Source organism: Python bivittatus, unplaced genomic scaffold (assembly GCF_059951505.1).
Source record: "Python bivittatus isolate LINGU-HERP-01145 unplaced genomic scaffold, Pbiv_v1 ctg000480_np1212, whole genome shotgun sequence".
NCBI classification, from domain to species: domain Eukaryota; kingdom Metazoa; phylum Chordata; class Lepidosauria; order Squamata; family Pythonidae; genus Python; species Python bivittatus.
Genome location: NW_028277075.1, coordinates 70,312,839 through 70,336,644, shown reverse-complemented (window position 1 = coordinate 70,336,644; position 23,806 = coordinate 70,312,839). Strand labels below are relative to the sequence as shown.

Sequence of the window (23,806 nt, the reverse complement as noted above, 5' to 3'; positions counted from 1 at the left end):
TGTGGCTAGGGCTGGACATTTCTTACTAATTTTTCTTTTTCAGCAGCCACAGGAAGCATAGTAATAATATTGTTACAAAGAGGATGGAGCTGAATATTTTGTCTCTGCTTTTTTTCCCCCTTCAGTGTGGTGATGTTATTTTTATCACAGATAGATGCACTAAGTTTGCTCAGTGCACCAGTTTTCTTTTGTTTCCCACCAAAAATCTGTGGGAAACTACTCCACTCCAATCCAGTGATTTGCTGCTGAATTTCGGGAACACAAACATGAGCAATACTAGAAACCTCAAGAAGGGGGGTTGGGGTCCTGTGGCCCATGGCTGCCCTTGGTGGGCTTTAAGGCTATCTCAAGCTATCAACTCCGTTTTCAGGTCAGTGTGGTGTTGGGAGCTAGAATAGTTGCCACTTTTTCCTGCAGAGAAATATCTGGGCATGCCCAGATTTATACTGAAGTATGACATCAGCCACAGACTTGCCTCCTCTTTGGGGCTGCTTGGTTTTCATGACCTGGGAGAGAGGAAGATGGCAAGGAGATGGCTTCTGCTTACATCCTCCCTGAGTGTTGTAAAATGCCTTGGAATCCCTGTTCCAGGACAGCTTTGAAGAACAGCTGCGCACACAAAACTCTGGGTAAAAAAAAATAACTTGCTCCTCCCTGTGATTTTTGTCTGTGACCCCATTAAATCGGCAGGCTACAGCAGGAATGTTCTCCGTGAAGAATTCCAAGGGGTGGCTGGTTGCCTGACAGTCATGTTCTGCTCTCAGCTTCCAAGTTGTTAACTTGAAAGGAAAGGCCTCCACAGATTCAGAGAGCCATTTTTTTTCTTTAATCCTGCCTAAATCTGCACGCTCATTTGCCCACTGGCTCTGCAGTCCTAATGTTGCTGAAAAGCTCCTCCCGTGGGTCTGTCTAAAATCTGATGATCATGAATCACAGAATTGTAGGGCTAGTGGGAAGCAGGTCCATTGCCTTCCTCCCTGCCTAAGAAAAGAATCCTGCATATCACCGGACACACAGGCATCACTGACGGACAGGCAGTCCACAGGGTAGCATCTGTAATAGCAATTCAATACGTGAACCAGTTTGGCCATTGCAAGGTCTTTTTGGTCTTTTCCAGATCAGTGGCAGGGGATTAAAAGTCAGTCCAGCTAGTGTGCCCCCAATCAGAGTCACTAGGCTCAGGTTGGGAGGAATAGATCTCTAATTTTTAAAACTGACTTGCTCTTTTTAATGAAAGGAAGCCTTACCTTTTGATAGACCATTCTGTGCTTCTGCAGCAAGGGGTAGTAGACAGAAGGGTATGCTCAAATATGGAGGAGAAGGAGGAAAATACTGTGGGAGCTGCCACTGGGGAAGCTGCTGGTGTGTGGCTACAACTTTGAACAGGCACTCCCTTAATTTTTTTGGAGCACAAAAGAGAATGTTGACCCTGGGGAAGGTCTTCCCTGAGGACAATATTCCTCCAATTACTGCTCCTTGCCCCCATGACTGTTTGGTGAAGCTCTGTTGTCTCCCCCAGCTAAGCAGAAATGTCCATGGAGGCACAGAGCCCCATAGCTTGATGGGAGCAGGCAGTCCTCAGCTGCACCAATTGAAGCCCTGCAAGACACCAACCTTCCTCAGGTTCCTTCTCCATGCAATGTAGAATCTTTGCATTGGAAATCTTATTGAATATTCTGATGGAAAACACTTTTTTGCCAGATCATCTGGCTCCAGCTTCAGTCTGTATCAGTGGCAGGCTGACACCCAGCAGACTCTGAGGATGTTGTGACATTTTCAACTAATGGTAAGCTGGCCATCTTGGGAGTCAGGGCAAAGAGATTAGATGGTTGAGCCCTCTTTGAAAAATATCTTGATGTATCTTGTTGAGAAGGTTTGTCTGGTTTAGTGCTATGCTGCTAAGCTGTATCTAAAGATACTACAAGAACCATAATGCCCAGTGCTAGGATTATGCATTAGAGCCCACTCTTTTAGGAGGTGTTACCTAGAATTGCAGAACTACACAGCTTGCTGCTAGTTGGTTACCAAGGCCCAGCAGAAAAAATAGTAATCTGTAAAGGGTTTGTAAATGTTGGAAATGTCAGATCTGTGTGTTTGATCCTCCAAAAACCATTGCAATCAGAATCATAGATCTGGAAAAGGTTAGAAGGATAAAATCTAACACTTCCTACCACAAGGCACAATGTGCATTATATCACTCTCCTCTCCCATATATATATTGTTTTCCTGCCTTACATTTCTTGTTTTTACATTGGATATTATACTTCAATCAGAAGCTAACAGTATTTGTGTTATAAATGAATACTGACTGAAAATAAAATGGGCAATGTTTTTGGGGTATGGGCCTGGGAATTCTATACTTCCTTAAACTGGGAGTGATGCTCTTTTTGCTCCCGGGAAGCTGAATATTTAGTAATATTTTTGTTTCTGCTTTTGTAGGGCGTAATTGCAGAATTAAAAATAAAAGGTAATCCTTGGGCTGCTGGTGTCCAGTGTGTCGAAGAAGAGGATGACTGTGATACGGTGAGTGACTCTATCACTGATATTTTTTTCAGCATGTGAACATATGGGATCACCTTTACGCTGGGCAGGTTTTGTTGGAACCTGAATTTTAGTTTAGCGTTCTGAGAATGAGCTTGGCTTCCTGTCAGATTTGCACACTCCAAGTTTTCTTCCAGTGTGACTTCTGCTTTTGCTTCACCACAGTGTGTTGTGTTTTCCAAATCTAGCTGAACTGTGATTAATCTTAACTATACTTCAAACATATTTCATTAAGTTGTTTTCATCAATCATACTTACAATTTCAAATGACATGCTAAGCTGTTATTAATCTGGAGTGTTTGATCTCCTTGTATCTAAAAAACAGAAGGTGGAGGCATGTGGGTTCAAAGAGGGTTAGGTTAGTGAGGCCATGGAATCAGACTACTAATCAATTTAGGCTAATATTGCCTCTTCTGTTGGCAATAGCTGCTTTTCAACTCAAACAGAAGTCTTTTCCAGCCTTGATTTCTGAGAATATTTAACTAAATATGCTGAGAACCTGGACTCTGTATGTGCAAAAATGGCTGCTTACACTGACTGATCACCTCCCCTACTGTCCAATGTAAGCTTGGCAAACGTTTTCTCCAGAATATTGATGCAGATGATTATACAACTTTGTTAATATTTTACATTAAAGCATTTGTAGCTGATGAGAAAAAAATTAAGATAAATCCAGTTGGTTATGCTGTAGCCTTTGAGATGTTCCTGAACTACAGTTCTCAGTAACCCAACTAGCAAAGCCAAAATGGTGTAACACATTCGAAATTATAGTTCAGCAGCATCTATATGGCCATGTTGTTTCATTCCTGATGTAGACTGTAGACTTTTTTTTTTTAGTGGGACTATATCTGCTGACTTAAAATACTGATTATACTTTTTCTTTATTTAATAAAAAACTCTTTAGATGTGTGGTGATAGTGGAAGTGGAATAGACATAAAGCAATCATCTTCCGAAAAGGAAAGCGTGAGTACAATGCCATTTTCGTAATCTTGTTACTATTTTCCAGTATAGAAATCCTTTTCCTTCTCTTCCTCCTTCACCATTTCTCTCTCTTCTCATCATCAGTTCCTTTCCCTCCCCTTTATCCCCTCCTTGTCCTCCTCCTTTTCTTCTAGCTGTAGCACTGGGTGGTCTGGTTTCATGGTATTACTTAAACCCACAATGAGGAGGCTTAATTTGACACGCTTCTAGCATCTGCTTGTGGTGATCCCATTTAGCACATGCCTAGGGTTGCTGCAGGCAGAGGGGAAAGAGCCACCATCACGAACCATTAATTGATCACGTGTATCAGAAGGTTGCTGGGCTCAGGTTGTAATAAAGTTTCATTATTGTGCATCAGTCTGAATTATTTCCCACAGGGAAATACATGTGATGTGTGTAGCATAAAAGATCAGAAAGGGGTTTTTTTCTCTCAGAAGAGTTCCATCTTATTTATCAAATGTAGTTAGAAGCTACAGATGCACACTGTGTTGTATAACTATATAACGTAGTGGATAAAAAGCACTGGTACAGAAGTGAATGCAGGTCAAGACTGCAATCCCAACTCTGCCTGGAAATTCACTAAAAGGCTTAAAGCATTCAAATATTTTTGCAACAAGAGATAAAATTAATTTTCCTTACTGAGACTGATTTTCACATTTCCACATTTGCAAAAGGAATGTACAACCTACATTGTCTAAATTGTATATAAAAATTAAAAACAGTTTTCTTTTGCCTTCCCTAATATGTCTTCAGAAATGTTTGTAGTAATGGCACAAATCAGTTGACTCACTCTATTTAACCTGACTTTCCCCAATATACTGAGAATTCTTTCATCATGATGGTTGAGAATTCTCAGAGTTATGATCCCAACATATGTGGAGGGTGAGAAAAGTTGCCTCAGGAAGTGTGCGTCTAGGGCGGTGTTTTTCAACCTTGGCAACTTGAAGATGCGCAGACTTCAACTCCCAGAATTCCCCTGCCTGGAACACTTGTTTAGGGAAACATAGTCACAATGAAATTGCATAGTTCATCTCACTGATGTTGAAGCAAAACAGCACTATGAGTTGTATGTGTTTTCAGTAGTGCAATCACAAAATGTGCTAGGAACTGTAATATTTGGCACCAAGTGTTATCTTTCCTTTGAGCAGTAAAGCAGTAGGTTGTGTAAGTAGTGTTAACTTGGAAGAGATCAAGGTGGTAGCAGTCTGCAATCTTGAAAAAAACTGATGTGTGATGAGCACACCCTACGTCGTGCATGGATCCACTTTCTGGCAGCCCACTGATTGATCCACTTCCAAGAAACTTGGTGCTGAACTGACATGCTCTCACAAGGAATACTTTAGGAAAAACTCTTGCTGAGCTCAGGGATCCAGCAACTGGAGTTATTTTATGATTTAGAGAAGAGCTATACAAACTGTATTCATTCATTAATTCATTAATTAATCAATTCATTCATTCATTTTGAATATATATAATACTGGCATTTGATTTCCTCCTAAAACTTTGCACTGATTTAGTACTAAACATTGTATGGAATATAGAAATGGCATACCTCATTCTTCCTGTCCAGAGAGGTAAGAACCTAGAATGGATAGGCAAAGAGGAAAAAGGGAGACTCCAAAACTTTGGATAATGGGAGTGAGAAAGATCATACAGGAAAAGACGTGGGTTCAGAATACATTTTTATTTGTGTATGATCATCATTTCTGTACGTGAAACCATGTGTTCAGATTTACATATTTCAGCTATCCATAGGAGGGCTTCCTAATGTACTAAAGCAGGGTTCCTCAACCTTGGCAACTTTAAGACGGATGGACTTCAACTCCCAGAATTCCCCAGCCAGCAAAGAATTCTGGGAGTTGAAGTCCACCCATCTTAAAGTTGCCAAGGTTGAGGAAACCTCTACTAAAGTGTCTATTTGTTAATTGTCTTCTTTCTATCAGATATGTGGTGAAGTCCTGGAAATTTGCCCCTTTGTGTTAATCCAAACAGTGTGTTCAACCTTAGATATTTTTGGTGATGAGCATGTGTGATTAGGCAATAGGTTTTTTGGACAGCTGGTCAAATTGGACTCTCAGTTTCTTACAAGGAGATTTGTTGCTGTGGTTTTGTTGGCAATATGCAGATGTTTAGCTAGGTACTCGTGGCATCCTACTGACTAGTTTCAATGTCACATCATTGCAAAATCTGTGAATTTTCTTCTTCAAATAATTTATGTTTCTGGTTATTCCCATCTAATTATCACGACAGTATTGGCCATGGCTAATATGACTGTTTTCTTCTGTTTCCTTCTTTTTTTCTATCAGTAAGTATCATTTGTAAGCATTACCCCTTTGGAATGGCACTGCATAAACCCACTGACCTTGGCACCAGCTTCTTATTACTTACTTTTTAATATAATTGACACTAATTTATAAGTTGTCTGAAACTTAGGTTATGGACACAGTTTTCATTTAATATCTAATTCCTGATTTTCAGTTTTCTGCTTAAGAAACCTAAGCAGTGCAGTCCTTTTTTAATTTTCCAACTTCATGTTGATCTGCAGCAAATGTTACACATTCATTTTTTGTTCATGTTTGATATCAGCAAGAAACTGAGGACATGTTATGCCTTATTAGGGTGGGGAGCTGTGTTCTATTTATACATTACACTTGGATGCTTTGCAGCTCTGTGTGAAACCCCTCATGTTAACCTCACAAGGGTAGCCTTACATTGTGACATATCATGTCTTGCCACATATTGGCAACATGTGTTTTGGAAGTATCCCCCTTTGGTACTAAGCATGGAATTTGCTTGAATTTGCCATTAGCCCTTTAGAGCAGGATGAGGGTATCTTGAAACCTTCAAATATTGCTGAGTGGAACCTGCAGGAATTGTAGCTCAGCAAGCTATAGATTCCTCATTCCTCCTTTATTGTCTTTCATTGAACACCAACCCAAGAATCTTACAAAAAACGTATAAGGATATTTACTAAAATACAGAGCCACTCCCCAGCTTCTGCAACTCTTTCGAACAAGATTTATGAGTCACTACTATTATGGCCACAGATAAATTGATAGATTAGGGTTTTGGCCTTTTTGATTCCCAGATGTTTTGTGTTTTCCCCAAAAGTTAGTTTTCCTTTATACCTTTTCTCAAGGGATTATTAGAAATCTCTGTTTGGCTTTGACATAAGAGTCACCCGCTCCACCAGAAATAGTGCAAGATCAATTTGCAAAAACAACCAAGGCAGGGATGACCTTCCTATAGTTTATTTTTCCAAAGTATACTTTTACACATCCTGAAAACAGTTTTGATTTTGCTCAACATACAGAAACTAAGACCAGTATTACTGAATTGTCAAAGCACCAGAGTCATGAAGGGGTGCTACTCTAGGACTTCTTTTTGTTTTCATTATAATTAAACTTTTCTCTTCCAATTCTTTCCAGATGTGTTTGTGTGTGTGTGTATTATTTACTATACTATAGCTGTTTAAATTTAATTGCATGCAGCATTCTTTGGATGAAGGGGCAAATGATAAATTCTTTAAATTAATTATAAATATATTTAAATATAACAGTAGGCAAAATTTAGGTACGTACTTGGGTGAAAACAGTTCTACTGATGGAATTATTTCCCTCCCTGCAGTGCATTGTGTATTTACAAAACTTGTCCTGGAGAGTCCCCCAACTTTCTGGAACAGATTTGGCAGATGTATGAGAGAAGGAAATTGAGGGAGGGGAATCCTATTTCACAAGTGGGTACTCACTTGCATGATGCTGCATTCCCTCCCATCTTCCTGTGTACTATATTCTGTTTTCCCCCCTAGAATAATGGAACAGAGAACTGTCCCTCACTCATATTTTTAATATTTAAATTGCTTTTATATATTATATACTTGACCCAGGAAGCAACAATGTTTGTATCTGTTTGAATACATTTAATATGGATTAAATATGAGGAGGAATGGGCAAGCAAACAGCCGTGGTAAACATGTGAGCACAAAGCCAGCTTCCCCCAAATGTCCATTTATTAAACAACTATTGAATCCACAGTAATCTATAAGACTGGACCGTGACTATTCAGGAGTTCTTAAGGCTTATGATCTCCTCTGCTCATCCTGTGTTTGAGTGCGTGTGCTTGCATGCTTGAAATTTATTTGTGTGAGTAGGCATATAGTTATAATGACTCTTAAAGCATTAAATAGAGATTTTGACAACTAATGAATCTGGAAGCAATGTGGAGATCTTTCAAAGTTATCTAGTCACTATCACCCAAAGACTCAAATCCATAGTTAAAGCAACATAATATTGTATACAAGGCAGAGTAGAGGGTATGAATTTTGCATTCATTCATCATTCATTCATTCATTCATTCATTCATTCATTCATTCATTCATTCATTCATTCATTCAATCATTCATTCTCTTTTCCACCCCAAGTATTCCTAATGCTAATGGAAACATTTAATGCAACAGTGCAATGAATTTTAAATTATCAAAAGGAAAATAGAAAAAAGAAATTATAGCACTTGAAGTATTATATGTATATTCTTCACTGTCTTCAAGGAGTCCAGGGAAGAATATAACATTCTTTCTCTTCCCATTTCACTTTCATAGCAAATCTGTGAAGCTGGGCTGCAAGAGAGGAAACAGCTCACAGTTAACTTCACAGCTAAGTGAGGATCTGAATCTGTCCCACGTGTCTGCCCCCAATCCTACTCTGGCATGCTTAAACATCATATCACAGGCAACAGTCTTTTTCATCAAAACAGGAAAAGAGCACAAAATGTGGTAGGAAAGGCCCTCTATGGGAAAAACAATATTGGACATACAGTATGTCCAACTCTGGCACTTAAGGCTGTGAAGAAAACATGATGAATGTAGAGCATAGGTGCCACCCAGTGGCAAGACACATAGATGTCCTACATGATCTCTCCATGGGTTCTGCTCAAATATGTGAAATTTCACAAATTCAGAAGGGATTATTTAAAATATTATCGAAAGGAACCATCTGTGGAAAATTGGAAATACAGTATGTGCAATATATCAAATATAAGTTTGCCATATTCCTTGTATGGGAGTCTTACAGTAAAAAATGCGGGGGGGAGTGATCCTAAGCTCTCAGGGAGAGAGTCTGAAGGAGTGTTGGGTTGGGCCACTGTCCTTGGCAGTGAAGAATAAATCTGCAGGTAGAGGTGGAAATCTACCCCAAGAGCCCCAGTTCTAACACCAATAGAAAGTAACAGCACAGAGCAGGGGTAGAGGATGCAAAGAGGTATAGTGAACTGAAGACCCACATGGAGCTGGCATGCTTACATTCCCTTCCAGTGAAAGTAGTGAGAGAGGAAACATAGAAATCATAGTCAAATGCAAAAAAAAAAAGGGGGGGGGAGAAAAGTACCACACACCTTTCACTTGACCATCCAGAAGGATTTAAGAAGTAATATTTCTTCCTCCAGAGATTCTACTCTATGCATTCATTTTGCCTGCTTTCTTTCAGAAATGATCTACAGCTATCCTGGGAGTTAGAAGTGACACTAGAAGCTAGTGTGTTCTGAAATAAATAACCATATCCTAGATGCTGCCCTTTGGGAAAAATAGGAATAAACATTTAAAACATGTTTTCCTACCTGGATTTAGAAAGCATGTAGAGTGAATGAAATGTTTTAATATTTTCGCCACATGTGTGAGTTTCCCCACATGTGTGAGGCTTGTTCTGGTTCATAAAAGTAAAAATAAACCTTTTTTTCCTCCTAAGCTAGACTGGCAGTAACATTGTATTAGAATCTTTTATCTAAGAAATTTACAATGGTAGGAAGTAGTTGAAGCAATATTGCTTTACCTCACTGCTTTAAAAAATATTTCATTTCTAAATGAGAAAATACTAAGACAATTTGTCCAATTTATCAGTTTCAGTCCTGACAATGGTAGGGAAGTTTTTCTGTTGTTGTTTTTTTTAACTGAAATTATAACTTTTCCAACCCTAAACAGTAAGTATTAGAGTGCTAAATGAGCAAGTCTTCTGTAAATGCAGTGAGCTTTTACATATTAAAAAAGCAATACCTTAACAACATGAAACTTTAATTGATAACATTTCTTATTGGTAAACTGAATAGGCTGAATTAAGGCAAAATTAAATGTACTCTGGTTTAGTTTGACTGAAATCAAGTTTGAAAGAATTCACACATGATGCTAAGTATGATTTTGTTAACAATGACTGAATAAGCCACAGTTGGCTAGGTTCACATGTGACACAATTATAAACCATGTTATACAAACCACGGTGGGTAGAATCATACATCATGCTAAAGAACAAGCCAACCTGCAGCTTAGCAAGGGGTGTGGGCCTAGGCATTAACGTGCTTCATTCATCTCAATAGGTGGAAAATACAGGGCACAAAGCCCCAAATCAGACCCTTTAACTGTGGGCCACATGAAGACTGTGACCACGTTTTGTGCCACAAATGGGACTTTTCCCCACCCTCCAGCTGGCTCACTTCTCCCCAGTATTGCCAGAGTGATAGCTGGGAACCATTGAGAGAACTCTTGGCAATTGGTGAGAGCAGAGGAGTCATGCAGAGGGGTTGTGCAGGCCCATCTCCTTTTGCCAAAGAGACTAACATTCACCTGTGCTTGAGTATGTGTGTGTCCTTCTTCATGGGAGAAGAATTGCTGGACCCAGCCTTCACATTGGCAGAATCAATGATTTGTCTTGGGTTGCCTGCTCTGGTACAAGAAGAGGTTTAATTCAGTTCTGTTGTCTCCAAGGTGATTCCTGTGTTATCAAGTCTGCCAGTGCCCCCGCCTGTTACTTCCCCTCCTACTGCCAAAAAGCCTGTGCAGCCAGAGGACAGTCTCAGTTTGCAGACTGAACACACTGAATCAAAAGAGAGGCCGCCATTTGTTTCTACAGGTAAGTCTTGTTTCCTGGCACTGGCAAACATTTTTGGGGAATGTTAATAATATAGTGGAGATTTTGCTTGTGTTCAACTATATATAAGATAGATAGATAGATAGATAGATAGATAGATAGATAGATAGATAGATAGATAGATAGATAGATAGATAGATAGACAGACTATCTATAGATGGCACCCAAAGATGAGCTGCTGAGAGAATGCCTCAGGCAGCAGCAGACATGGTAGGAAGATCAAGCAAAGGAAGGTCCATGCCAAGACAAGACCCTGCATGGGATGTACTATCGACAGATAGCTGAGGTGGCTGACATTGGGAAATCCTATCAGTGGCTGGAAAGGGCTGGACTAAAAGCACTGAGGCACTGACCATAGCAGCACAAGAACAGACACTAAGCACCAGTTCCATAGAAGCAGGGGTCTACCACACTAGACAGGATCCAAGGTGCAGGTTGTGCAAAGAGGCCTCAGAGACAGTCCAACACATAGTGGCAGGGTGTAAGATGCAGGATGATGATGATGATGATATCAAATTTATCTCGCCCATCTCCCCCTAATGAGGGACTCTGGGCAGCTGAAAACAACTCAGTGTGCCCTGCTTGGTATCTCTTTCTTTCTGGTATCTGCTTGGTATCTTTCTTTCTTTCTTTCTGGTATCAACTTCATGAAAACAACTCAGTGTGCTCTGCTTGGTATCTCTTTCTAATGTTATATTGAACATTAATTGTACAACTTTGGTAATTATCTGCCCATCTATAGATACTATCTTTTTTTGGAAATATATCTTTGTTTTAAATCAAAACAAAAGTATAAAAAAATTAAAAATGGGGAATGTGGTGGCACAGTTGTGCAGATATGAGTAGAAAAGTAATCAGAATCTCACATGTTCTTCGTGTTAAGCTTGTATAGAGCAAGCAGAAATATAGAAGGCAGAGTAAGGTAAAGAATTCTGCACCTTGTTTTAAGTAGGAAAAAGTATGTAAATGAATGCATCACCTGAGACGGGAGAAGAGTCTAGTTTCACAGTTGAACTAGCAACCAATTTATTAGTATGTAATTTCAAATGTGAAGCTACCAAAAAATAAATTTTTTTTAATAGTAGCTGAAGGTAACTGGTGGCCCTTTTTTATGTCACAATTATTATAGCTCTCAGTGATGTTGTGATGTGAGCTAAGTAGGGCTATGGAAATTGATGGCCTCATGTTAAGAGTATGTTAGAAAGGCATCAATAGTCCCTGGAGTATTTTTTTTAATTAATGCATTAATTTCATGAAAAAAATACTTTTATATGCCATGTATGCCAATAGTATAATTATGTACTAGTACAGTGTTTCTCAATCTCAGCAACTTTAAGATGCGTGGACTTCAACTCCCAGAATTCCCCAGCCAACATGCCACTTACATGCTGGCTGAGGAATTCTGGGGGTTGAAGTCCACACACCTTAAAGTCGCTGAGGTTGAGAAACACTGTACTAGATAATCTCCCTGAAACATAATTCACAATAGTAATCTTTCATCAATCCAGTTGCCTATTCCTTTTAATTTTTGTCCTAACCCTGAACACTAAGCATTCTGGTTTCCAGGCTCCTGTTTTGCATGAAACAGAGAACTCTGCACAATTCCTTTTCTTTCCCCTTGTAGCTGGAACCAAAGGTGAAAAGGGAGACCCTGGAGAAAAAGGGCAACGTGGCCCCAAAGGAGACCCTGGGCCTGGGATTTTGTCAACAAATGGTGACAAAGGAGAAAAGGTGAAGTAGCAATGCATAGCTTGCTCTCCTTCCTTGTTTTTTACCGAAAGGCAACGGTGTGGTGATCAAGCTTACTGAAGGAAGGAGTAGAAGGCCCTCTCCCCCTTCCCTTTCCTTTATTAAAATCTTCTGATTGTCCCCTTCACCCTCCCTCTCTATCTCGAGTCTTGCCCCCACCAGATATCCCACCTGCACAAAGAAAATGGTGATTCCGGATGGGCAGTGAAATGAACTTTCACCAGTTAACATTTGTTTGATGAATTTGGGAGGATCTTCTATAACAAACTTCAGGGGGTGGGGGGAAGAAACGAGGCCAGCATGGGAAACAAGGCATTTCAGAGCGAAAACTTATAGTGCCTGTAGTCCCCTGGTGATCCTGAGTAAAAGCCTAAAGAGAAAGGAAATAGCCACCTACTTCTGTTCTCTGAATAATGGTAAAATCTTACGAGGAAGGCATAAATCTAAAGTAGTCAGACTTTTGCTTTTCCAAGCAAAGGACAGAAAGATTGTCCAAGAGTAAAGTGCATTTGGGGGTAAACACAGGAATGTGTGAGATCAGGAGGAAGGGCAGCTTCTTCTAGAGGTGATAAAAAATGCATTTTCTCTTGTCTCCTTCCAATTGTCTCCTCCTAATCCTGACCACTGACATTTTTTTGTTGCTCTGGAGCCAAAGTGAACTTTATGGGAAGCAGATGTGGACTGTGGTTCATGGGAGATGCTTGCATTCATTTATTATTTAATGCTCCCTTTCCTGACATGAAGCACTCCCACTGTTGGATTACAACTCCCATCACCCCTAGCCAGCCACTGTTTTGCTAATGATGATAATTGATGGGAACTAGAGTACAACACATCTAGAAAGTTCCGCACTAGGAAAAGCTGCATTAGCAGATACTTCCTTAGCTCCTTTCTTTTGCTACAAACAGCAGTTAGGTGGATAATTAATTTTTCTGAATGTTGGATTGATTGTGTGTTAGATTTTGTTGTGTGTTAGATTATGCTATACTGAAAAGCTTTGCTTTGCTCTGCTTTGCTTTGCTTTTTGCTTTGCAGGGAGAAAAGGGGGAGCTGGGTGTAAAGGTAAGCATCGCAACTATCTTATTTGCCTCTTAAAAAAGATGTCAAAGGAATATAGGGGTGAGAACATCTGACATACTAATAATTCTTTCTCCAGATGTAGACCTAGAGCCCTCAAAGTACCATCTGCCCTTAAGAGGGAAGTTTCAAACCACGTTGAGCAAAAGCAATAATTTTAAGGGGAAAACCCCTTTGAGAGCAGCAAATCCCAAGGACAGCCCATTGAAGACTGAAGAGCTAGGTTCATAAAATAAACCTTACCATGGCTTACCCTAATAGCCAGGTTCACACAACATGCTAAGACAGTAGCTCGATTCCCACAACACACTGAACCATAAACAACCCAACACCAATGTTCCTTCTAAAGCAGGGGTTCCTAAATTTTTTGCCATCACATTTCTCTTTAGTATAATCTTAATGTCCACACCTCCCCTAAAAATGCAAACACCCAAACTAACACAAATGAACAGTGAAAACAATACAATGAAACTTTGGGAAAGGTGGATTTATTGTAACAATGTACAACTAAAAGATTCTTCACACCTCCCCGGACTCTGTCTGCATCTCCCCAAGGGAGGTTCACCTCACAGTTTGAGAAACTCTGCTCTAAACCAAGGAAGCAGGAGCACAAGTCATTATGGTTTCTGAACAGCAGCAGCAATTTTCAAAAGAAGTGCATAACCTACTTTATGTTTATAAACTCCCAAAATTATATAAAAAAACCCATTGAGGTTATATATTTTTATGCAACTGAAAAAATAACTGTATATAAAATACACACACACACACACACACACACATATAGACAGTGGTGGTGATAGATGTAGCGGTGCCAAGTGTCAGCAACATCAGGAAGAAGGAGTATGAGAAGCTGGAGAAGTACCAGGGCTGGATGGAGGAACTAGAGAGGATGTGGAAAGTCAAGGCCAAAGTGGTGCCAGTGGTGGTAGGAGCACTCAGGGCTGTGACTCTTAAGCTGCGAGAGTGGCTCCAACAGATCCCAGGAACAACCTCAGAGCTCTCTGTCCAGAAGAGTGCAATGCTAGGAACAGCGAAGATACTGCACAGAACCCCCAAACTCCCAGGCTTCTGGTAGAGGACCTGAGATTGAGGAAGACACGTACCACCCATAGGGGTGAGAGGGGATGGAGATAGATAGATAGATAGATAGATAGATAGATAGATAGATAGATAGATAGATAGATAGATAGATAGATAGATAGATTTAAAAAGTAAAACAAGAATACTTGACTTTAAAACTATTGCATCCCTGATTTGTTATTTTCATTACTAGCATGAGCTGTTGTTGGTTCTCCTCAGTTTTTGCCTGTTCTTATCACTTTTCCAGAAGGAAGAAACAGTCATGGAGAGAGAATGCCCCCCTTCCCCATTATGCTCTCCTCTTTACTTGGACTTTACTTTCCTGGTGCCCGTCAATCCCTCCTTCAGCTGGAGCCCAGCAGAAGGTCTACAGGCTTCAGCATAGCTCCCTCTCCCCTCTCCCCTTTCTTTGTTCACCCTTTTGCCAAAACACACTTGGTTAGTACATCACCTTTGACAGTGAGTGGGAGACTCTAAGGAACATTGTGACACACCATCGTAGGCTAATATTTTGTGTTGTGCAAACAGTCAGCAGGTGTAGCATAAGCTAGTTGTTGAGTGAGTGGGCAGGAATATAGAAAACTGAGACAGGTCAATCAAAGGCTATTGTACTGGTCTAGAAGTCTCATGATTACTACTGACTGGGGGCAACATGCCTCCAGTACCTATAGTAGGGGAACAATCACAGGAGAAAGTCATGTCTCCAAGCACCTTGGAGAAATCTGGTTGGCCATCTGAGAAACAAAATGCTGGACTAAAGTGGACCTTGGCCGGATCCAGCAAAGCTGTTTGTATGTTTGTTTGTTTATTAATCAAATTTATTTGGCCACCCATCTTATCAAAGGTGACTCTGGGTGGCATACAATAATCAAATAAAACAAGGTGTATATAAAGACAATCATATACATTATAAAATTCAGTGTTAAAATTGAATATTATTAAAATATCATTAAAATTAAAGTTAAAATATACAAACCCCAGGCATGGAGAGAGTAAGTATGTCCACCTCAATAGTGGAACCATCTAAACATGTCTCCGGTTCCCTGGGATTGAGGGACTTCCGTAACAAAGCTGTTCTTGTGAGACAGGAAGTGGGTAGGAATGAAATAGAATATCCAGGAAAGAGGGTAGGTTGATAAGACCCATGAATAGAATTCTTCCTCGTGGCAGCATTCTCACATGCTTTTAAAGTAAAATTAGAACCTATATCCATTAATTTATCCCTAGGATTTTAGTGGGCATAACTCCATAGCCTCCAAATTCCATTTTCCCACTGCCAATCCCAGAGGCTAGAGCAAAAGATAGGAACTAAATGATGTTAGTGTGAGGGAGCCCTTCCTGATTCTAATGGGTTTCCATCTAAAACACAATGCTTCTTTTGTGCAGTTATTTATGTGCAATTGCTATTCTTTGCACAGGAATAAAAAGAGATTTTTTAACTAAGAGACTCAGTTGGATGGCCTGCCCTCAGCATCCCTAAATATAGAGATATCCTCTAGTTTATATTTATCCATGAGCTGTAGCAACATCTTGTCTCTAATATCCACTGGTACCAAATGACTAATCATTTGGAACTTGCCTGGGGAGTGAATGATGCTTATTAATGTTGTATTATCAGAGTTTGGAATTAAGATGCTTGTTGCAAAAACTGACTATAAAAGAATTCAGTTTCCATCATGATATTAAGCAGAATGCTTTTCTGCTCAACAACTTGATGGGATGCACTATTTTTAGACTAGGGCTATTGCTCTTGCTGCCAGGCAAAAGAGTTAAATCAACATAAACCGTCTAACATGGCAAGAAATAGAACAAGAGTTCCTTTCATTTAGTATCTCATTGCTTCCCTCTCCTTTTTCCTTTTAAAATATGTACTACAATCTCTACATATATTGATAATCTGTTCTGGAGTAACTGTGCAATGCAGAGCCTCTGTAAGCACCTACCAAGGATGGGGAAACATTCTGGAATTCAGGGGGATCAAAACAGGATTAATTTCCCTAAAGGAATATAGATTAGCAATATAACACCATAAACCTGACAAATGTGCAAAAAATAGGTCAGATTTTCTAGCTTTATCCCGATTATCATAATTATCACACTTTCTATGGTTCTTGGAGGGAGGGATAGATGAATAACATAAAAAAATAGAAAAGCTCACCCATGCTTGACAGGTAGGTAGGTAGACAGACAGACAGACAGACATAAAGATTAAGCATAATTTGCATTATTTGAAAAGGGCCTGATGTGGAAAAAAATAATAAATAACCATTGTTGAATTCCAGGTGATTCAAAACTTAAGCAGCTGGAAACCCAAGTCCTTCAGACAAGAAAACAATCAAATTAAAATGGGGAAGTTTCCTGAAATGATGCTAGCCATGACATGGCATCTTAAATATGGCCTCTGTCGAACCTTTGGCCCTCCTGGATGTTTCCTCCCTTTAGGAAAGGGAGTGAGCAGCCTCCTTTTTCTTTTTACTTCTGTTCCATGTTGTTTCTCCTTAGTGGACTGAAGGCCTGGGCTGTTTCCTTTTCCCCCCTTCCCTTTGCATCGGCCATAATAATAATCTCAGCCACCATGGAAGTTGTTTCTCTTCCTGCCCCACTGGAGGTTGTGCTTCTTCCACTATCTCAGATGGTGGGTGGGTAGCTGGAATGGGGAAACAGCATCTGGGTCCACCTCATGTGGGTGGTGAGGGCATGGCATGCAATAAGATTTAATGTCAGTTACCTTTGCTTTGGCAATAACATGTGTAGCCTTTGCGCATAGGCCAGCATATCTGTTTGCATTGTTGCTTTTGATGTATAAGTAACAAGTTGTGAGCAGGAGATCTTATGCAGAAGGCTTGTTTCTTTCTGCAAAATGATATTGTGAAAAGCACTTAAACTTATATTGGTACAAGCTGTGATTTATACAAATGTACATTTAATTAATGCTATACTTGCAGGGAGAATCAGCCTGGTACCCTCCAGAAATTTTGGATGGCAGTTCCTGTAGTCCCTTGCCACTGGTGGGGACTGATGGAGGCTGAAGTCCAATGAAACTGGAGGCTATCAAATTGCCTATCTCAGCTCTTCCTGTATGTGACAAAAGGAAACGAGAAGGTCTTTATAGAGGGAGATAATGATTCACACCCATGTCCATTTCCAACCTCAAAAGAAATTATATTTGGCTTGTTTTCATTTTTCACATTTCCCTGACCTTTAGGGAAGTGCCGGCTTTGGATATCCAGGCTCTAAAGGACAGAAAGGTGAGCCTGGTATTCCAGGGCTTCCTGGTCCAGTTGGGCCCCCAGGACCTTCTGGAACTGTCATTCAGCACCCTGATGGCTCTACTGTTGAGCAGGTTCCTGGGCAACCAGGAGCCATGGGCCCACCAGGATCTCCTGGAAAAGATGGTCAACCTGGAAAGGATGGAGAGCCTGTAAGTAACCTTTTCATAAGATGGTTGATTTCAGCTGGTGGGAAATGCACGAAAGAGTTGGAAAGGCTTGCCTCTTAGAGTTCATTAATTTATTGCTACTATACATTGGCATTCATGCAGGGTGTAGCCAAGGGTACCATCCTTAGCTGGACCCATGTCACATGCAGCATACCCTATTAACAGTTGCAGCATTCCCTGTTAACAGTTAGGACAATACTGTTTGTACAGATTTTGCCCAATATGCCATAAGCACACCCAGAGTCTGATTTTATCCCAAGTGTGCTCATGCTAATCCATGAAAACTGGGATTTCTACTCTAGAGACTATTTGTAAACCAACATATTGTTGCCCACATCCTACCAATCACTTTGTTGATTTAGAACAAATATACAATAAAGTGAATAGGAATTTACATAATATGGAGATGAAAGTTGGTTGTTGTATATGGATGGAAGTAAAACATGCATGAGAATTAATGGACTGCTTATAGTAGGGCAAGAAGATGAATTTATGTACTTCAGTAGAATGTTACTAATGAGAAAATGTACAGAGACCTTTTTAGGCATGCAGATGCTGGTGGAAAAAATAATAGGTGGTATGTAGTCTGTCGTGATGAATGAATGTTTGTGTGTAAGAGCATGCTTTTGCCTATTTGTTATATGGAAATGAGAGTGGGATGTAATGGGAGAAACATAAAAATAAGTTGAATGCCATAGGACTGAAGTACTAAGAAATGTGTACAGTAAAACAAGAATCAAGAGTAAATGGATACTGAATGAATGTGGATTAAATACAAAGTGTGACCAGTATGAAAGAATTTCGTTATATATGTTTGGGCATATAGAGAGAATGAATGAAGATTGAATGGATAACAAAACTAATATATGAAGGAAGTGTAAATGGGTTGAAAGGAAGAGCAAGGTCAAGAAAGCTGTGGTTGGATGGAGTTGATGAGATTCTCAAGAAGAGAAAGATGAGAAGTTTATAACGCAATGTATAAAGCAGTGATTGAATGTGGTAGAAGGAAAGACAGTTTGCAAAGATAGAAAGATATGAAGAGAAATACTGAATGATATTGGTATAAACTAGATCAATCTATATTTTCTTTTTCTTATCTCATGGCTTTAATTTCTTTATCTTACTATTTCTTACTCCTTTTCTGCTCTCTGCATAACATCACTTACCCTGAAAGGGAATAGCATCATAGGTATGTATACATGCATCTACTATGCATTGGAATGAGCAAGATGTGGTTACGTTCTCTGTATACAAATAAATCCATATTGGTACACTCTTTCAGGTCCACCGTAGAAGTCACCCAATCCTCCTAAAGATTTTAGTGAACCTTTTCTATCTATTTTCTTATTCTCTTCACATGAGTTTTATATCCATTTGCTTCCCCCTCAGTTTTTGTTTCACCCACCAGACTTAAGAAGTTGACTATTTATTAAAAAATGGAACCTTCAAAGTGCAAAGTCTCTCTTTAGGTGATAGATTATTTTTGAATGGCTATAATACGATATTTTCCAAAGGACATAAATAACAAAGCCATGATGGTCTCTTATATAAAATCCACAATTTGTCCATATTTATTAGAAATACGTCATAAAATAGTGTAAAAAAAGTTTTAAGTTCTAAGGAATTGCTTCCATGGATAGGAAATCTTCATTTTTAAGGGAAGGGAATTTTCACCTGATCTTTGATGTCTCTTTGGTCTTTCAGTTAATTTTCTTCCAAACAGATTCCCTCTTTCAATTCATTTTAGTTTTGCTTCCGCTTTTCTGCCTGCATATTTTGTTCCTCCAATCCCAAAATCCAGTGTCACGTAAATTGAACTTGACACATCCTCCCTATCCTGCACCCCCCAATATTTCTCAAATCTATTCCAGCTGATCTGCAACCTCTGAAGCAGATGTGAGGATGAACAGATGGCCCCAGGGAAGAAGGGGGACTGCCCCTCCATCTTCTGGGAAAAGGAGTGTCCTTCTAGGTTCTTCCCCCAGTTGGTGCTCCTTTTAGATGTCCTTATCATTTGCTTCTCTCCTCATTCATAATGCCAGTCTGAATGCCTTTTCCCATTCTTCTCTCTTTCATTTCCTCTCTGAGCACCTATATTGCTAAACTGTTTTTAGCAGGGTCAGAATCGAGCCATTATATCCTTCCTATGTTTTGTGCAAGTCTGAGTGAGCTACCCCGCAGCTATCTCAGCCAAGTCTCCTATGATTGCTGAGAAGATAGCAGAGGAAATTAGCCTGGGGTATAGAAGTGGTTTGAAATTTAAATCACAACAGTGTAAAAGTGCCTAAGTTCTGTCTCCAACATTTTATTCTTTCTAGGGGGATCCTGGTGAAGATGGTAAACCAGTAAGTTCTGTTGTTTGTGCCTCACATTTCAAAGATGATTTTTTCATGTTTGATCTGTACAGTCCTAAAGAAATATACCCTCTTCAGAAATTCTCTGTTACCGTGCAAAACTGTCCTGAGTGTCTCATCAACAGATCTGATTGCAGTCTTGTGCAGGTTTGCTCAGAAGTGACTCCCCTAGTGTTTAATGAGTTAACTCTCAGATAAATAAAGAGAATAAGATTGTATCCTAAGCCACACTTTATGCAGACATTTCCAGACCAGCCTTTTAATAAAAAAATAGCATGCTAGTTCTAAGTTCATTCCAGTGAAGTTTGTAATGATTAGGCAGTCAGACCTGTAAACTACCTAGGACCATAACTGAGTTAGTCTAATCTCCCCAAATGGCCCCCAGCCTAAGAAATATGAAAAACAAAACTCGGGAAGCCAAAAGAATAAACTGTTGTCAGGTTAGTATTATATTTATTATGCTCTTATAACATTTTTTTTTAAAAAATGCAGTTTGTCACTTTCAGTTACATTGTTGCACATTTGTTTATGAGTAGTGAGTTATATTGAAATGTCGCCTGAAACATTTCAAATCAGTTGAAATATTGAAACAGAAACCAGCAGACTTTAAGGTGGGGATAACACTTCTCTGCAAAAGGTGCTTCTCAGTTTTATCAGATAGAAAATGATTCACACACTGCACTAAGCCAAGGGTTCTCAAACTGGGGTCAGGGCCCATCAGAGGGTTGATCAGGTTTGCGCAAGCAAAGTGGGAGCCCTGTCAAAACTGGCTCTGGACTTTGCTTTTCTTGTTATGTCCATACAAAGCCCTACAGATGACATGATATTTATTACTTTATTACTGCTATTTGTTATTATTAAATTAAATAACTTAATTATTAAGATAAATGTAATATTTATTTCTTGCCCAATTCTAACTTCAGTGAAATCATTCATTTTATTCAGGTGCAGGGAGGGGTTTTTAAAGTTCAGCGATCATTTTAGGAGGTTGGGGCACTACAAAATTGGAGAATCCTTGCACTAAGCCATAATGTAGTTTATTTAATTCTGTTTTAGCATAATTCGTAAACCCAGTCATTGTACCTGTGTTTCTTATAAACCATATTTTTAGGTTAGCATTATGACTTGTTCAATAAACCATGGTAAACCACATTTGGACTTAGCGAGGTAATCCGTTTATGCTGATCCTGTGTAAATGAACTTTGTATGAAGCCCTGCAGGTGACTGAAGTGACATTCAGTTGTCATACTGTACGTACAATGTGCAATTTTGTTTATGTCGATAAATGAAATTATAGAGTTTCTAAAATCAGCTAACTAGGCTTGGTCAAAACACGTATTTATTTCTTGTGTAGGGTGATGTTGGCCCCCAAGGATTCCCTGGGACTCCGGGTGAGCCTGGCCCAAAAGGTGAAAAGGTACAAGTACTATAAGAATATTGTTGTACTGTTATTGGAGCTCAACATCTTCTGAGTAGTCTACGGTCTGTTTTGACTTAGGGGTTTTATGGAAGAGGGGTGACTGTGATCAGTGTTCTCAGCTTTGTAACTTGTTCTTTCTGTCTAGGGAGAACCAGGTGTTGGTGCAAGAGGTCCTCCTGGACCTCCAGGACCGCCTGGGCAACCTGCACTGAATTCCAAACTGGATAAGTTGGTGAGTTCCAGAGACTTGTAATAAAGACACAGGGTGGAGCTTGTTCTCGTGGCCTTATCCCACCCAGGAAATGATGCTGCCAGGAGAGCTCTCTGCTTTCTCTTTAGGGAAATGATCTCCCTTCCTTAGCCTGACTTAGATCCGTGTAAGTTGACTTTCCACCAGCTGGATGAAAATACCAGACGGCAGGGATTTCATGTGCCCCTGCGGCCCCCATCCTCAAATCTGAAACAGACTTAGGGAGCCATGCAGGAGGTAGGAGAACAAGGGAAAAGTCCCACTGCACCAGTGCAAATCCACTTGTGTATCTTTGGGTGGAATTCTATGGATGTATTTGCCAAATCTGTCCCTTTCTTGCTGTAGGTAGAATCCTTTGGATTTCCCCAGCTTTTATAATTCTAAATTCCTTGAAAATATTAGTTGCTCCACTCTTACATGGTATAGTATTTTTACTGTTGTCACTTTTTATTGTAAACAGTTCTGGGAGAATTTGCATAAATATTCATTACTCATTGGCTGTTCATTTAGCCTTACATGTGGAAGATTTAGTATATAAAATAAGTAGTGTATGCAGAATAACACTTCTATCTCCCCTAAATCTATTAACATGCCCTGTTTGTCTGGATTTCTTCCCAATGTAAACCAAGAACACAGTAGGTGAAATTAGGCAGATATATTACTCTGGTCTTTGTTTCACAAGCATTTAGCTTTGATATGTTTAATCATTTGTATGCATCTGTGCTCTTTTCTTCCAGACATTTCTTGATATGGAGGGCTCTGGTTTTGGAAGTGAGTTGGAGACTTTGCGAGTAAGTACCTAAGCCGTGTAAATAGGTGAACTGATGTTCCATTGATTGGACTGGATTTGGGAGGAGGAGGGAGAGAAACAATAATAGTAGCCTTCCCCAATATTGAGTCCTCCAGATGTTTCAACACTCTAACTCCCAAAAACTGCTCCAACAATTTCTAACCAGAATGCCCAAAGCCAATGTGCTGCATGCTCCTCAAACATGAAAGGTGTGTCATTTGCTCAGCAAGCAGCTCTTTCCAGTTTTGTAGGGCCTGGAAGCAAATTGCTTTGGCTAGGCTCAGCACAGGTATTATTTGTTGGGCACACGTCAGGTTAGAGCATACAGTACATCATATTTATTGTGTTTCAGGGTCCCAGAGGACCACCTGGGCCTCCAGGCCCTCCTGGTGTACCTGGTTTGCCAGGACAACCTGGAAGATTTGGGACAAATGGCACTGACTTTCCAGGCCTCCCAGGCCTCCCTGGGGTTCCAGGGAGAGATGGCAGCTCAGGAATTCCAGGACCTCCGGTGAGTAAAGGGGACAATATCGTGCAAAGGCCACCCAGTAGCTGACTCTGTCATGGTGAGCAAGTTTTCTGTTGTGATTACCAGAGGTGTGTGTGGTGGGAGGGGGCTTTGCCTGCCCCTTTGCTAGCTGTGGTTATCATGCTGAATATTGTGTATTAATGCATATTAGTAGAACTAGGCGAGTATCTGAAAAGGAGAATTTGATTTGGCTTGTATGGCATAGTGGTTAAGGTGTTGGACTAGTTGGGGATACCTGGGTTCAAGTGCACCCACAGCCATGGAAGCTCACTGGGTGACTATGGCCTCAGTCATTCTCTCACAGGGTTATTGTGGGGGAAAATTAGAGGAGGGAGAACCGTATATGCTGCCTTGAGCTCCTGGAGAAGTGGGCTATAAAACTGTTGGGCTATAATAAAAAATGGGCTACAATAAAGAAAAATAAATAAATACATGCAGACTGGACGCAGGTTAATGCTGGTAAGAAAATCAAGCCTTTATTTATTTGTCTGCTGTGGATGTTGATGTCCACATTTTGCAAAGCATAACTGCCACACAGATATGCTGCATACAATAACCTGTGGACAGTTCTGCATCTTCAATTTAACTGAGGAAAAGTTTTCCTTACTATTTTCCAGGGCCCCCCTGGTCTTCCAGGAAGAGATGGCATCCCTGGTCAACCTGGAGAAACAGGAGCACGGG

General features: G+C 40.0%; 1 protein-coding gene across 3 annotated transcripts in view; it reads left to right on the top strand.

The window, feature by feature from the left end:
- The window catches only part of COL18A1 (collagen type XVIII alpha 1 chain), an 88,180-nt gene that overhangs the window by 31,720 nt on the left and 32,654 nt on the right, over positions 1-23,806 (top strand). For 2 of the 3 annotated variants that reach the window (XM_088146209.1, XM_088146211.1), the window contains exons 3-14: positions 2,440-2,523; positions 3,446-3,505; positions 10,272-10,416; positions 12,059-12,165; positions 13,219-13,245; positions 17,549-17,764; positions 20,101-20,127; positions 21,491-21,553; positions 21,702-21,788; positions 22,544-22,597; positions 22,949-23,107; positions 23,743-23,805. In XM_088146209.1, the coding sequence (XP_088002335.1) occupies positions 2,440-2,523; positions 3,446-3,505; positions 10,272-10,416; positions 12,059-12,165; positions 13,219-13,245; positions 17,549-17,764; positions 20,101-20,127; positions 21,491-21,553; positions 21,702-21,788; positions 22,544-22,597; positions 22,949-23,107; positions 23,743-23,805 (1,092 nt within the window). The remainder of the gene's footprint in view (positions 1-2,439; positions 2,524-3,445; positions 3,506-10,271; positions 10,417-12,058; positions 12,166-13,218; positions 13,246-17,548; positions 17,765-20,100; positions 20,128-21,490; positions 21,554-21,701; positions 21,789-22,543; positions 22,598-22,948; positions 23,108-23,742; position 23,806) is intronic. The other variant, XM_088146210.1, reaches the window with a different exon arrangement.